The following is a 16085-nucleotide window of genomic DNA, read 5'->3' on the forward strand; positions in this document are numbered from 1 at the left end:
AATGTTTATTTGCATCAAATGTTGTATTTAAACATATTTGCGTTTTCTGTTTAAGCACTTTCATGAGGAACTAGCGCTGCAGATGGTGGTCAGTACCAACATGGTGAGGGAAAATGTCTTCAAGTACGCCTGGTTCTTCTTTGAGTTGTTGGTAAGACCTATTCACTTATTTGTCTGCTATTTAGTCATTATCCTTTATATGGTTTTTATAAAGGACTTGTATGTAGGAATACACAAACACTGAATATCTTCCTATGTTCCACTTGGATTTTGTTGCTACCACCATAATCGAGAACCTTTATACATTTGTAGCCCATTGGACTATAAATACAGTTCAGAACCACAACGTGTGTCTTATGTTTGTGCTGTTCTCTGACACCCATTGATGACTCGAAGGCCTCGTTCACACGAATGTGGTTTTAGCACAGTATAGGCGCGTGAAAAAAATCACACCTATACTGCACTAAAAATCCTGTGAACTGGCAATTTTTCACGAGCAGAAGACCCGAGCTTCATGCACGTGAAAATCGCCCATTCACTGAAGCAGCGGGTTGGTTTAAAAAAAGCGTAGCTGCTCCAGGAGGAGAGAGAGAAGAAGCCCCTCAGAGCTTTGGGATTTCCCCATAGCAGGAAGAGATAGCGCGTGGTTATGGGGGATTAATCTATAGCCCCGCTCTCTCTCTCCCCGAGGAATATCGCCTTTGTGCAGAGAGAGAGTGGGTGGAGCTACAGGGGATCCCCCAGGGATATTCCCATAGCACACATTGAGGGGAAGGGGCGCTAGAGAGAGGGAGGGCTAGAGGTCTCCTCCCTGGGATTTCCCTATTGTAAGCTGAGAGGAGGCGGGCTAGAGGGCGGATCCCTCTAGCCCCACTCCCGCTGTCGAGGAAGCCCTCTTACCCCACCCCCTCTCTCTCCCCGCTATGGGTAAATACCTTAAGGAACCCAGTGCTGGAGTGGAGGGAGTGGAGATGTGGAGGGAGACCCCTACTGCCCCCCGCTGCTGGGGAATTGTTCAGCAGCTGAGCTGGAGGAATTTGAGGCTGCTTACAGCGAGACATTTAAAACTGGCTGCCCAGAAACACATTTTAAATATCCCGCTGTAAACTCCTGTTAGTCCCCTCGGGAATTAAGGGAACCCTCGGGGAGGTGAACGGAACACTCGGAGCTTCCCCTTATCCCCACGGGGACTAACAGAAGTTTACAGTGGGACACTTAAAATGTCCTTCTTGGTGTAGCGGCGATGCTGCAGTCCTCCTAATGACTTCTAATCTTCTGTTTGGAGCATTAGACACAGCTACATTCCTGTTCTTATTAGAGTCTATGGAAACTCCTGCGCATCATGCACAGGTCAGGTCCTATCGTTTCACACAACACCAGCTCTATGAAGATCTTTATTATTTATTTATTATTGCATAACTGTGTGAAGACCTCCAAAATCCATTGTACCTCTTGTTGGTTCCAGGTAAAAAGCATGGCTCAGTATGTTCACATCGTGGACAAGCAGGAGGTACCCAGAAGAAGTCGCTTCTCCAACCGTTTTAAGGATGACATAAGCACAATTGTGAATGTGGTGACATCTGAAATAGGAGCACTTCTTAGCAAGCCAGTAAAGGTAGGTAAAAGCCTAGAACAGGGAATATGTCCTTAAATGTGCATTCTGTCTCTATATCATGGTGACTTATTTATATAGTATCTTGGAAGAAATGTCAACCTAATTAAAGCGCATGATTCAAAAACATCACCTATTGACTATTGTACGCAGGTTTTTTGGCATACAAAAGTCACAACTTTAGCCCAAGCGTAGATTTCAATCTAGTGCACAGACACCAAAAATGTATTAAGAGGCACAACCGGTGGTCTAAGTACATATGTCACATTAAGTTGGACTCAAAATACCACCTGTTTAATGGTTGCATGGAAAATATCACCTGACAGTTGATGTAGATAATTTTAGCTAGTATAATATAGAACCGCTGCGGAATAGGTTGGCGCTATACAAATAAAGATTACTATTATTATATAGTATATTGGTACTCCTTGAGATATATTGGAGCAGATTTACAATTAAAAATTCGCCAATGTTCTCTCGCAAATGAGGCCAAATGCTTAACATCACATTTATGATGTGTTTTAGATACTTTTAGACAAATGTGGCTTCTAAGAAGGGGGGCGTGAAGTAATGTGACATCATGTACCAAAAGTTTTGCCACAATTTTGAGACAAAAGGGGTGTAAAGTAAGCCAACTAACAGGTGGTATGAAGTAAGAAAGGTATAAAGATTTGCCAGATTTATCACTAGCATAAGCAACGGTGAAAAATCTGGTTCATTTTAAGACTGTCCGGTCTAGATTCACTCCAACAATTAGACAGCATTAGTAAATTTGCCCCACCTATTTCTGTTACTAATTATAGAAGCCATGAGGCAGATTTACTAATACTATCTAATAGTTGCAAGCTTAGACTCTGTCAGGTATTCACTTTCCCAGCATTCGAGGTGAGTGCAGCTGCAAGGGGTTAATCTATTTGTACTTACTCACTCTTGTATTCACCTTCTAATCAGACAATTGACTAGGAAAACCCAGTGAATTGTCCTTATGAAGATTCTCCCCTTCTGACACACTGTGATTAATTTCACCTTCTACTCAGGTTGCAAATTGAGCATAAACCTCACTTAAACGCAGTCCATGCACCCCCAGATATACACTACCACCTTTTCTGGTAAGGACCGGAAGTCCCAAATACAGTCAAACAAATAGTCAAAAGATTAACATTATCAAGGTTATATGTTCAGAACAAGAACTAGCTTATTAACGTTTTAAGCTTTAATGCACAAAGATACAGTGTTTACTGAAGACAAAATGGTTATAAAATAAAAGGAGAAAACAGAAAACCTAAAGTTTACGGCAAGTTGTTAAAGTTTTAGTTTCTCAGACGGAAGGGAAAAAACTAGCACATTTCATTGTTTGCTGCCATCTCCGATTGTGAACATCTTTCTATTGTCCAAAACATGTTTTACATTTCCAGTCTTTGATTCAGGTTTCAAAACTGTTCATCAGTTCATTAAGCAAATTCCTTGTTTAAGACTGAACAGTGAGGTGATAAGAGGCAAACACAGTGAATAGTCAACAGTCCATCCTCTTGTATTCCCCCTACTATCAGGTGATGGGGAGTGTTCAGTTTCGATAGACAGATCTTCACCTGCCTTTCCTTTTTGAAACTTGTCCAGCCAGACTTGAGGTGACAACTGTGACACTCCTCTGCAAGGGATGTTAGCCCTCAAACCCTGCATTAAAAGTTATTGGCCAGTTCAAAGAGCTTACAGGATAAAACCAAGTTAACCCCGTGGACACAAAATAGATTTAGTCGTGTTACTGTTTCATCACAGTCTTAACATGCATCACAGTGGCTCATTCTGGATGATACTGTATATGTAGCATATCTTTAGACACTTTTGTCCAACTTTATACCACCTATTAGTTGCCTTACTTTACGCCAGTTTTGTGGAAAAAAATGTTTTCTGGAAAGGGGGATGGCCTAATTGCATAAAGTTGTGCCTTTTTCGGACATGGTAAAAAGAATGTTTAACATACATCATAAATGTGGTACCAAGCATGTGAAACTGGCGCATTTTCAATATGTGGCTCATTGTATGGATATGTTTTTGATAAAGATGATACAAATGAAGGTGACCTATCTCATTTCTCTTCAACTCTACATCCATCAACTATATAGACTGGGCCTTATGTATAAGAACTAACAATTTTTGCATTGCTGGTTTATATAGAATACTCAATGTTTTTGAGGTAATGTACAACCTTAAATGTCTTCAAACTGCATAATAAAATGGAGAATATATATTGAAAGTTCCCAATATTCTTGGATGTACACAGCTGCTACTATGTGCCTGAGCAAATTATTCACCTATTATTTCAGGAAGCTGAACATGCGGAGAAAATGAACATAAGCCTGGCGTTCTTCTTGTATGATTTACTTTCCCTGATGGATCGTGGCTTTGTTTTCAATCTCATCAAGCATTACTGCAATCAGGTACCAAAAATCTGTAAACTTTTATCAGAGGCCAATAGATACATACATGTTGAACAGCACATATTTTGTAACGTGAAGTGTATAGTGATGTCCTCTCTAGACAGAAATCTAATTTCGCTTGTTTTTGAGCTATTCATTGGGCCAATACAAGTGCTATTATTTCTTTCTTTGCATCAAAGAAATTTATACTAACTGACCATATGTTTGTACACCCAGTTGTTGTTTTAGGTTAAAGTTAACTATCAAGTCCAGCGTAAACTATTTTCATGGTCTCTTGAGGGTGCTTTCACATGAACGGAATATTTCTGCAATATGCAATACAAAATGCAGTTAAGTCGCTGTTTTCCGCTCCGGCCCCTTTACACGCAAATATAATCTTTCAAACAACTGAAAGATTGAAAGATTCAGCAATCTATTTGCATAAAGTGTTAATGGCCATTAACACTATCCTCTTCGTTTGCATGTAAAAGGGCCTGCATGAGTTGTGCACGATACCCGCGTTACATGTAACAATTATCGCTCGTTTTTGGCCATTTGAACAAAACTTTGAGCGCTAATGATTGCATATAAAAGGGCCTTTAAGACATTTTCAGTTTTGCATAAAAATCGGCACTTCGGCATGCGGATTTTAGTGCAGAATTTTCTGCCTCTTGCGGTACGTATTGCAAAAATATTCTGCTCTAGTGAAAGCCCCCTAGGGGTGCTTTCACATGTAACGGAATATTGAGCAAGACACTGGAATATTCCGTTGTGCAGAAAAATCTGTATCAAAATCTGTATGTCAAACATGTGGATTTTGACGTAAATTGCAAAATGGCTTAATTCTGCTTGTAATTTTGGATCAAAATATTCATTTAAACATTGGGATTTGGTTGTGGATTTCGACAGCAAACTGTTCTGTAATAGTCTGTGGAGTCGGACGATTTCGGTATGTGTGAAAACACCCTTATAGGAAAGATTATATAATATTTCTGACATGTATAATACATCCATATGTGACAACAACTGTAGTAATATAGTGGATATAGTAAAACAATACTACTGCATACAGTAGATTAACATCTGGTAGGTCATTCTTAGAGAACATTACTGTTTTACTACTATTTACAGGGAAAAAAATGTAAACCAATTCTTTTAATTATTTCATAATGTCCACTAAGTTTATAGGGGCTTTTTCTATAATATCAGAGAATGTATTATTTCTCATATACTGATAAATAGCATTTGTCTCAGTAAATCCAGTGCAGACCTTAATGAAATATCTGAGCTTGTTCTTTTCAATGCAGTTTTGCTGGAAATTAGGTATATTGTGCAATCTCCGCTATACAGTAGTACTGTCAGTTCACATACATCATTTTAAGTCCTCACTATTTCTTTCATTAGCTAAGTAAAAGCTGTATGTGTTTGCTCGGGCGGGCGTGTGTTTATGTGAGGAATCTCTGGCTGGCAGGTTTTTAATGAATGCGAAGAAAAAGCCATTGTCTACTGTGGCATGAGTCATTGTGTTTAGATGGGCAAACAATCACCGCAAGTCGTTTTACAGACTGAACGAATGCCATTTAAACGTAACGACAAGCGAACAAACTAAGGACTATTTTTAAGCAGGCTGAAACTCAGCGATAGAGGACAAGTGAAGGAATAGTGCACAAGGTGTTTGCGTTTACATCTAATGATTATCACTCACTTTCACCTGTTTGAACAAATTTTAAACGATAATCATTACGAGTAAATGGGCCTTTAGTGAATATGGCTTTAATATGCTATGAAGGAGTCACAACAGTTCTATCTAAACTATTCTCTTTTGTTTCCAAGTTGTCAGGCAAATTGAATTCTCTACCAACCCTTATCTCTATGAGACTAGAATTTCTCAGGATTCTGTGCAGTCATGAACATTATCTTAACCTGAACCTGTTCTTTGTGGCATCATCATCTGCACCAGCTTCTCCGTGTCCCTCAATTTCTTCTGAGGTAATGATAAAAAAATAAGTAATTTTTAAAATATAAAAAGTTACCAATCCTTGTTTTTAATCCACAGGTTGATAAATTGCATTGTAAAAAAGAGGGAGTTGAAAATTGGGTATCGTATCCAGTGTGTACAGTACTATCTTATAGAATCCGCTCACAATCCCATACTTCTGTTAGTTAGATTTCCAATTTTTTCACATAGAAATACATATATATAGAAAGTCATTGAGTGACGGCAGCCACAAAGTTTTGGATTTCTTGAGTGGACTGTTTGAGACTCTTACATTCCTCCTTGAATCTTTTGAAAAAAATATTATTTTTAATAAATATATAAATGTTATACTTACACCAGAGTGACAACGGGGGAGGTGAGGGCTGGAAGCCGCTGCTCAGTGCTTTAAGTAATGCGCTAACTGATCCGCCCGTTTTATAATGGGGGGGACTACTTAGCGCACCGCTCAATGCATTGAGTAGCAGCTTCCAGCACTCACATTGGGGAACAACGGGGAAGGTAAGTATGACACTTACATCCCTGGACCCAGCGGGTCACCTACTTTCAGCCCATAAGCTTAGCTTATAGGGTTAAAATAGGTGACAGATTCCCTTTAAATAAGAGGGATAAGTTTCATCTATTACTTTGCTCTTTATATATACTCCCTTAATGGAAAACTTTGTAATAGGCCACTAGATTCCATTTACTTTTAGTCCATAAGCCTATATTATAATGCTAAAAGTAGGTGACAGGGTCTCTTTAAATTGATTTATTTCCCTTTACAGAATTCCAGCTCCTGCTCTAGCTTCCAGGATAACAGAATAGTAAGCATGTTTGACCTCTCTCCAGAGTTTCGGCAAAAACATTTTTTAACCGGACTCCTCTTCACTGAACTGGATGCTGCACTGGACTCCGAAGCTGAAGGGTTTGTCCATTATGTATACACATTGAGAACTCGATCACTATTTATTGCAGTAGTTCAACATACAGTATAGTAATACGCTGCCATACAATCTTTTACAGATGATTATACACAAATGACGGCTTTTTTCTTGATGAGACTTTACATTTATTTTCGTTGAGGCAGTAATATGAATATAGTCATTTCCTACACCTGACTTAATAGAGTCTGCGCTGAAGTGCAATGCGCCTAATTAGATAGGTGGATCTCTGGCCGCCCCATGTGATAATGCTCATTTACATGCAAAGACAATCTTTCAAACGATTGAAAGTTTTAGCGATCATTTTGCATAAAGTGTAAATAGACACTAATTTCCATTAACACTTTATAATCTTCATTTGCGTGTAAAAGGGCCTATGGTAGCTGTTTGCAGAACCCAGCATGTGGTCTGAGCTCTGCACACAGCTCATTTATTCTCGCAAGGACTGACAGCAGAATACAATGTTATCTCCGACTCCCGTGGAGAACACAGCATGCAATCCCTGTTATCTCTCTCTGGCTGAACAATGGATTTTAAGCTCACCTTAAAATCATCGTTCAGCTGAAAAGTGAAGGACAGCAACGTTTACAATGTATGCCAGCTTCTTTCATAAATTATAGTAAATGTTCTAAACCCCACCCATTCCCATAAAAAGATTTACAGAAGCGGCTTAGAAGTTTTAAAAAAGTCAACATTTTTGACACAAAAAGCCATTCGTGCCAAAATTGCTACTTTTGGTGCAAGTGGGATAATAAATATCTCCCATTGTGTTTTGAGACAAAAGAATGTACATAGTTTTAAATGCTCTTTGTCGAACTGATTCAGTAATCTCCTTTTTCTGTCTCATGCACAGAATAAGCCTAGGCCAAATCCATGGTTAGCCAGTTGAACAGTGCATTTTTGGAGTATGGTGAAAAAGTATGAAACCCACAAAGTATAACAATAACACACTAACTAGTTAATTTCAATCCCAGGAATCCAGTTTCATAAGATAGCAGTGCTAAATATTTTATAAAGGCCCATTTACATGCAAAGATAATCTTTCAAACAATTGAAAGATTGAAAGTTTTAGCGATCATTTGGCATGTCCATTAACACTGATGTCCATTAACACTTTATCATCCTTATTTGCTTGTAAAAGGGCCTTCGGGAGCTGTTTGCAGAGCCCAGCATGTAGGCTGGGCTCTGCACATTGCTGCATTGTTCTCTTCGGGGCTGCCGGCAGAATACAATGTAATCTCCAGACTCTTGGTGAGAACACAGCATGCGGATACTTTATCTCTCTGCAGCTGAAGGATGGATTTTAAGTTCAGCGATAATTATTGTGTGTAAACGGGCCTTCACACACTATGTAATGCTAAATATGGAATGTCAGAACTGTGTTAGCACATCAGCATTCACAATGGATTTCTACTTTGTTTCTCCAGAATCAGTAAGGTGCAAAGAAAAGCCATCAATGCTATACATAATCTTTTGCGTTCACACGATCTGGACCTCCGCTGTCAGAAGATAGAGATAAAGAACAAAATTGCTGCTCTGTATTTGCCTTTGGTCAGCACTATTTTAGATGCCATCCCTCAATTACATGATTTTTCAGGTAAGTTAGCACAGTTAAAACTTCAAGGGTGTAAAAGTAGACACATGTTGCACCAAAATTATTAACGTTTCACAAATGTATTACAGATTTGTTTCTGTATACACTTGACATCAGCCTCTAAGCTCAGATATATGTTTCCTCATTCTGATTTCCCCTAAACACATGACTTCCTATATTATACCAATGTTATATTTGATTGCAGTGCATCTAGGTTAATTGGAAATAATTTATCGATTTTTGAAAAGTTTTAGATTCCAAGACTGGAAAAACACGCAGTTTAGATGAAGAACCAGACACCGCAACCATGATAAACCCAAATGTAGCCATGGCAGTTGCAGGAAATCAGTTTGGTCTGAAGTCTTCTTCATTGACTCTATCTTCTGTTGTAAGTACAGTTCATCTACAACTCAAGTCTTCATGGTTTTCCATTCTTCATTTGTCTACTAGTTGTACAGTTTACTGATGAGAGAAGGTGGCCCTGCACATTAAAAAGCTGTAGGCCACAGTTGCCTCTCAAACTCCTCCATGCACACTTGGCTTAGTTGACTGTCCATATTTAACCACTTAAAGGGGTTGGTTATACAGCTGTAAACTACTAATAGCTTGTACTCATGATAAGCCAGCAATAGTTGATTGTCAGGGGTCTACCTCCCAAGATCCCTGCAAATCAGTTGTTTGCTGGGTTGATGTGGTCACACTGCTTTGCCCAGAGACTAATCTGTGTGATTTCTGGGTGTGGGTAGGAACACTATCTTTTCTCCTTAGGGAGAGCACCTAGAAGGTGAGTGGGTGAGGAGACTTATAAGGCCATTCATGCTCCTCTAGGTAATATGTAATAAGGGAGATGGAACAATACCTCAGCAGTGCCACCTATTGGAAAGCAGCATTCCTGCAAGTCAATGTTAGACTCTTTATACGAGCCTTTGTAACAATGACTGGGAATTGAAAGCCAAGCCAGAATCCATACACAGATAGCTGTTTCGGGGTGTTTGCCCCTCATCAGTGTGTAGTAGGTTTACAAAATCAGGCCATTTCACGTAAGAAGAAACCTGCAATTGACCCATGATTAGAGATGAGCGAGCATGCTCGGTAGGGTCAGTTACTCGAGCGAACCTCACTCATCTCAAGTGACTGCCTTCTTCTCTGAGCATGCTCGGGGGGGGGAGGGAGGGGGGCGACGGGCGGTAGCGGGGGGGAGAGAGATTTCTCTCACTCTCCCCGCTGCTCTCCCCTGCCGTCCCCCGCTGCCCCCCCCCCTTCCCGAGCATGCTCAGAGAAGAAGGCAGTCACTTGAGATGAGTGAGGTTCGCTCGAGTAACTGACCTTACCAAGCATGTTCGCTCGTCTCTACCCATGATCTTTCTTTAAGATAGTTGCTGTCTAGTCATCCTGCAGACCAGCATGAAAGGTAAACGTATAGTTTCAATTGCTCATTAAAGAATGTAACACATTTATTCTTATCCCCAGCCTCTAAAAATGTACAGCACTTTGAGTCCAGAATCTACCCGGAATCTACTTACCTGCTTCCTGTGGATCATGAAAAATGCAGAACAGACTGTGATCCAAAAGTGGCTGGCATACCTACCCATTCTGCAGCTGAACAGAATTCTCGATTTGCTGTATATGTGTGTATCCTGCTTTGAATACAAGGTACATTTATGGATTCTATTGTGTTTCCCGTAGGTAGGCAGATAAATGTGATTTTATTTTTACTTTAATTTTAGGACATTAGGGAATATTTAGTAATAAAACTATACCAGATAGGTAGAATCTGCACCAAATTTATCACAGGGGGGCACGCTGATGGTCAGATTTTACATGTTTTGCTAGAAATGTTAGACACTTTTCTCTTTTTTACACCACCTTTGGGCTGGTTTCATTTACACCAGTGTTTTGCGCCAAAATGATGTCACACTATGTTAAAAAATCTGGGTTATTTTGTGAACCCTCCTAACCCCACCCCTTTTTTCAAAACTATCGCTAAAGGTGCAAAAAGTATGTAAAACATAATAAATTTGCAATTTTGTCTTTCTTGCTATCATCATATAATATTTATAAAGTGTGGAGCTTGCCTGGACAATGCATCCCTTTATTCTAGCAAGCACTAAAAGGGGTTTTCCAAGATTGGGCAAAATGTGTCCAAAACAGGGAAATGGGAATAAACAATAAAAGAGCAAGTATTCTGCTGTAAAGTCCCGCTGCTGTTCCAGTACTTCAACCTGCCCCTGACACACCACTAAGGCCAGTGATTGGATGCAGCGGTCAGGCTTTGTAGATGTGATGTCATTGCTGCATCCAGGTATACAAAGGCGAGTAGGGGGGATCACTGCATGGTGCTAGTACAGCAAGGGGGTTTAAGAGGATAGCACTTAGTTTTTAACCCTTTCCAATCCACTGTCTGACCTCCTGAAGACATTATGATTTAAAGCTGTACAGCTCAGATGTTGGAAGACATCCGTTGAGGTTCTCTTACTGTATATTGCCAGCCACTCTGTTGTCAGAGCCTATCCAACGTGTCACCTCATGCAGTACTGGCTTTAGCCAGCATATAGCACCATTGTATAATGGCAGAAAAAGAGTAAACCCCCTAGGAAAACCAGGATACAAATTGTATTGGAAAGGGTTAATTATATTGTTCTGCCCCTTCCTCTTACCTTGGGCAAATTTTGCCAAATCCCAGAAGATCCCTTTAAAACCTCCGACTGAGGACCCCAACCCATAACAAAATCAGATATTTCTTAATAACATGTCCGAAGATGTTTAAAGGTATTCTCCAGGACCCCAAATCAGTGACCTAACCTTAGAATAGTTTATGAATACTTGATTTGTTGTAGACTGACCACCACGACCCCTTACCCCCCCACCTCCCACTGCCTGCACAAGGTGATATTTGATACGTGCCTAAGGTGGTGCAACTGCAGTTAGACTCATAATAGTTTGAGTCTCACTACCCTATTACAACAAGGGCCAATGTCTCCCCAACATGTTTCTTAGAGAACCGATGTCTTCAGGGGTTCCAGTGCAATGTCACTTCCTACAGCAACTTGTCTCGATCGTCATTCAGCCACTGTGTTTGTATAAATAATGAAGTGGACATGATGCTCTTGAGAAACACACTTTAAAGTGTTCTTGAGTGTGGATATTATAGTGTGACATGAGTCTGCAATGGAGTAATACCAGACATTCCAACATTACTTCAACTGATACCAGCTCAATAAGATAAAGGATACCCACAAGGCCCAACTGCCTTTGTAATGAAATATGCTTATGGCTTTGCCTTTAACTTTTAACTAAAGACTGGAATACGTGTGACTGCATGTCGAACAGGAACTCCTGTGATGGTCATTAGTCTCTTATCTCCTCAGGGCAAACAGTCACCAGACAAGGTCAGCACTTTGGTACTTCAGAAGTCCAGAGATGTCAAGGCTCGTTTGGAAGAAGCTTTGTTACGTGGAGAAGGAGCCAGAGGAGAAATGATGAGGCGTTGGAAAACTGGTACATGATAGCACATACAACATTACTGCTGCTTTTTCTCATCTGTTCCTCTGGCAATGACCAGAAACAAAAGTAAATATGGCCACCAGAGTATGTGACTTAGTAGAGGACCATGTCTTCTTATTACATCTAGTAGGTTCTTGGTGTTGGTAAATCCTGGGAACCAAGGGTGTATGTACCATAGAGGCAGATCATGCGATTACTATAGGGCCCTTGGAGAGAAGTGGCCCCAGCTTTGATTGTACCATCCTTCTTTCTTCTGAGTAGCGAGAACATATGCAAGATCTTCCTCCAAAGTCGAACTACATTGTTAGCAAACAATCAGGTGGAGAATTGGGCCACGAGTCATTTTAAAGGGCATGCAACTGGAAATGAACACTAGGCTCTCCTTTCCTGGGTGGTAGAACCGGATACCATGATGGTTGCCCAGTTATTGCTATAGGGCCCCACTTCATAAACAGTTTGCTGCCTGTATATAGCTGTTTCCCTTAAAAAAGGCAGGGTCTTATATTAATTTTTGCTCCAAAAGATGTGCTAGGGCTTATTTTCAGGGGATGACTTATTTTGATGACAGCGGGACTACCCGATGTGTGCGTTCCAGCCCGGCACTTCTAACCCTTATGGTTGCTCACCCCTTTGTTGTATTCTGAGCAGTAAAAACGCAGACAAAGCCCTCGGCTGCCCACTTCCTGGTTACAGGACTCATAAATTCCGCTCCCACAAAGTGATGGTTGTGATTGGTTCTTTGGGAGCTGCATTGATTGGCTGAGCTGTGGACTGTGGGAACTGTGCCAGGGCTCTGGAGGGCAGCGGGAAGGACCTGGACAGAGTCTGCTGGGTAAGTGACTCGGTTGACCTGCATGAAAACCGCTGCAAAAATGCAGCAATTGCATTTTTACGGCCCTTTTCACACACGTAAAGCATTCCTCTTGATTTTTTTCAGGAACTGTAACTTAGGCTTATTTTCGTGGTACGGCTTCTATTTCAAGCCTTCCAGACAATCCTGAAAAATCATGCTAGGGCTTATTTTCAGGATAGGTCTTATTTTTTGGGGAAAAAGGGTAGTATATTTATGTGCATATATTATATTTATCATTCATGACTCCAAATCTCCTATTGTGGACAGAAGTGACCTTATGCATATACTGACATCTGTCAATTCCCTAATGCTTAGTAATGATCTTTTCCACTTTGAGAAGATCATTATCAGGGATTACATTCGTTTTCATCATTTAACACATCCTGCAATATCAAACCAATGTCATGATAAGGTGTCTGTTACAGTTTATACACGCATGTGAGTCTATATCTATCAAGGCCAGTGAGACTTTCTGGAACACAAATACTGTACCTTTCACTCAACCAAGTGACATCATGCTTTTTGCGTTGTACTGGCTTACCTCTCATTATGTTGTTTGTAACCTCCAAAAGGTTTCATTCTTTTCTGACACCATAATTGCAGTGTCTTTCAGCAAATCGTGTCCTAGAGTCATATATTCTGAGCATGGCCTGTTATTAGTACATAGAAATTACAGGTGACATTGTCTTCTTCTGCAGCAGGGAATGACAGATTTGCTGGACTTAATGAAAACCTGAGGTGGAGGAAGGAGCAGACACAGTGGCGCCAAGCTAACGAGCGATTAAATATGTGAGCACCTTTACTCTTCACATGATAATGTAACCTATGTCGGGATGCACTGTAATATGTTATCGCTGTAACATCATGTCATGACAAAACTGTATAGAACCGCAATGCAAGAATGAATAGAGCCAATGTCATGTTTTCCTGGTCTATAATAGGTCTCCTGTATTTTTAAATTTGTAGACAGAAAGGGAAACAATAATGAGGCATATTTACGTAGACCGGCATTTCATAAGGTCCTTTTACACGCAAAGATAATCTTTCAAAGATGAAATATTTAGTGATCTTTTTGCATAAAGTGTTAATGGCCATTAACACTTCATCATCTGCATGTGCATGTAAAAGGACCTCCATGAGTTGTTTGCAGAGCCCAGTGTGCTGTTTAAACACACGCCCAGCTGTGCAAACAGCTGCCAGCAGATTGCATTGTTCTCCTTGCAGCTAGTGTAAAGATGCCGCAGGTAGAACATCCTGCAATCTATTGAACGATGGACAAAATACATTTAAAATGGAATGTATTAGCTCGGTCTTCCACTGGCTGAATGATGGATTTTAAGTGAACTAAAATCCATTGTTTAAACGAAAAGTCTATCACCGAGGGAATCACTAAAATATAACTTTTATTAGGTAAAGATAAAAATAAAAATGTATAAAAGGCGTGGACTCTTATTCCAGTTACACTCCTACTGGACAAGTAGATATTCTAACAGTAGTAAGTCCATATAAGTATATACCAGATGATGCGCTAAGTTCTAACTCCACAACCACAATGACCCCATCTATATTGTTGGTGCATGGGTCGAGATATATATTATGGTTGTGTACAGCTCCACGTGTATAAATGGCCACAAGGGCTAACAAAGCACAATGTAGGTTATATTTTTTGTATTTATACGTTGGAGCCGATAAATGGGTAAAGGCCAGAATAATAAATGTAACCCCCGTCTGGCAGAGTATTAAGGCATATATTAATGCCCAGGAAATATAGCATCAATCAGGTATATACTATGTGGTATATCCCCTATTATGGTGGATAATACCCTGATGCGATAACCAGCTATAGTAAACACGGTCACTAATTTTATCTATATAGTGACTCGCTTGACTGACGTCATTTAGCGTGTTTATCTAGTTTATATAAAAGCTGGCAAATAGACTGCAGCGCTGAGTGGTCTGTAACTAGGAGTTAATGGTGCAAGGACATATTACAGCACCAAACGTTCCTTTTATTTTACCACATTCCCATTAGGGACAGACACAGCGGAGAGTCTTAGACCAGGGTCATTAACTCATAAGACCCTGTCACATGGACTAAACACTGCTGAGTGCAGCTAATAAAAACAGCTGATCACTGCTTCACTAGAGATGAATGCTGCTGTTTGTGAGATTTTATAATCACCAGCAGCTACGAGCAGCTGAACTGAAGAGGGTTCAATAAGATATATAATGAACCCTCTTTGTCAGTAACTGCTGCATTCACTATCACCATTTAGGCTTGTTGACACACAGGGTTTTCCTTTCTGTCACGGTGACAAATTTAAACGAAAAGTGCATGATGCCCGCGTTTACATGTAACGATTATCGCTCATTTTTGGCCGTTTGGACAAATTTTGAGTGATAATCGTTGTATGTAAAAGGGCCTTAAGTAAACTCTGCCCCAAAATAAGTGTGACAAATATATTAAGAGGCACACACCTCTTAATACATTTGTCGCATCTGGCGGCACCTCCATGTGCTAGTAGGTTTCAACTATAATTGATGCCAGTATTTGCGATAAATTACAACAAGTCTGATAGACCATTGGCCACGCCTCCTAGAACTAGGCTCTGCCCACATTTTTAAAAATTGGTGGGGCCCAGCGTGAAACTTCAAAAGGTCGCAATGTTGCTACTTGTGCCAAAATTGCGCCACTTTGACATCAGAATTCTGGCACAACAGACTTTATATGTTTTAATGATATACCTGTATAAAACTATAGCTCTAGCTGTGCTTCTATGTTTCACTACAAAAGTAATCTACCTGCATGATGGTTGCAGTCAAAAAGAAAAGTTCTATAAAGTGCTCTGCTGTAAAGCAACCTCATTGGTTATTAGCTTAAATTGACAAATTCAATGGATTTTTATAACAGGACCAAGGCAGAAATGGATCAAGAAGCCATTATGTGTGGAAACCTGGCAACGGAAGCTAACCTAACCATTCTGGATGTGCTAGAAACGATAATGCAGGTAGGATGTTAATTAATCATAATGATATTGTAATACAAGAGAATTAAAAGGTAGCGTATGACTCACATCCGCGTTGTACTCTTTCGGTCGGGGGGGGGGGGGGCAGTAGTTTTGACAGTAAGAATAACGAAGCCTGCCACACTAGGCCATCAAATACCTTACAGAGAATTTGGAGGGT

At 40.2% G+C, this 16085-nt stretch overlaps 1 protein-coding gene across 4 annotated transcripts in view; it reads left to right on the forward strand.

Moving 5' to 3' along the window:
* Positions 1-16085, forward strand: part of DOCK8 (dedicator of cytokinesis 8) — a 143572-nt gene that overhangs the window by 98653 nt on the left and 28834 nt on the right. For all 4 annotated transcript variants that reach the window (XM_066604205.1, XM_066604206.1, XM_066604207.1 and 1 more), the window contains 11 exons: positions 56-151; positions 1466-1615; positions 3937-4050; positions 5863-6018; positions 6793-6932; positions 8376-8545; positions 8791-8930; positions 10013-10195; positions 11911-12040; positions 13598-13688; positions 15811-15907. In XM_066604205.1, the coding sequence (XP_066460302.1) occupies positions 56-151; positions 1466-1615; positions 3937-4050; positions 5863-6018; positions 6793-6932; positions 8376-8545; positions 8791-8930; positions 10013-10195; positions 11911-12040; positions 13598-13688; positions 15811-15907 (1467 nt within the window). The remainder of the gene's footprint in view (positions 1-55; positions 152-1465; positions 1616-3936; positions 4051-5862; positions 6019-6792; positions 6933-8375; positions 8546-8790; positions 8931-10012; positions 10196-11910; positions 12041-13597; positions 13689-15810; positions 15908-16085) is intronic.

Source organism: Eleutherodactylus coqui, chromosome 5 (assembly GCF_035609145.1).
Source record: "Eleutherodactylus coqui strain aEleCoq1 chromosome 5, aEleCoq1.hap1, whole genome shotgun sequence".
Lineage (NCBI taxonomy): Eukaryota > Metazoa > Chordata > Amphibia > Anura > Eleutherodactylidae > Eleutherodactylus > Eleutherodactylus coqui.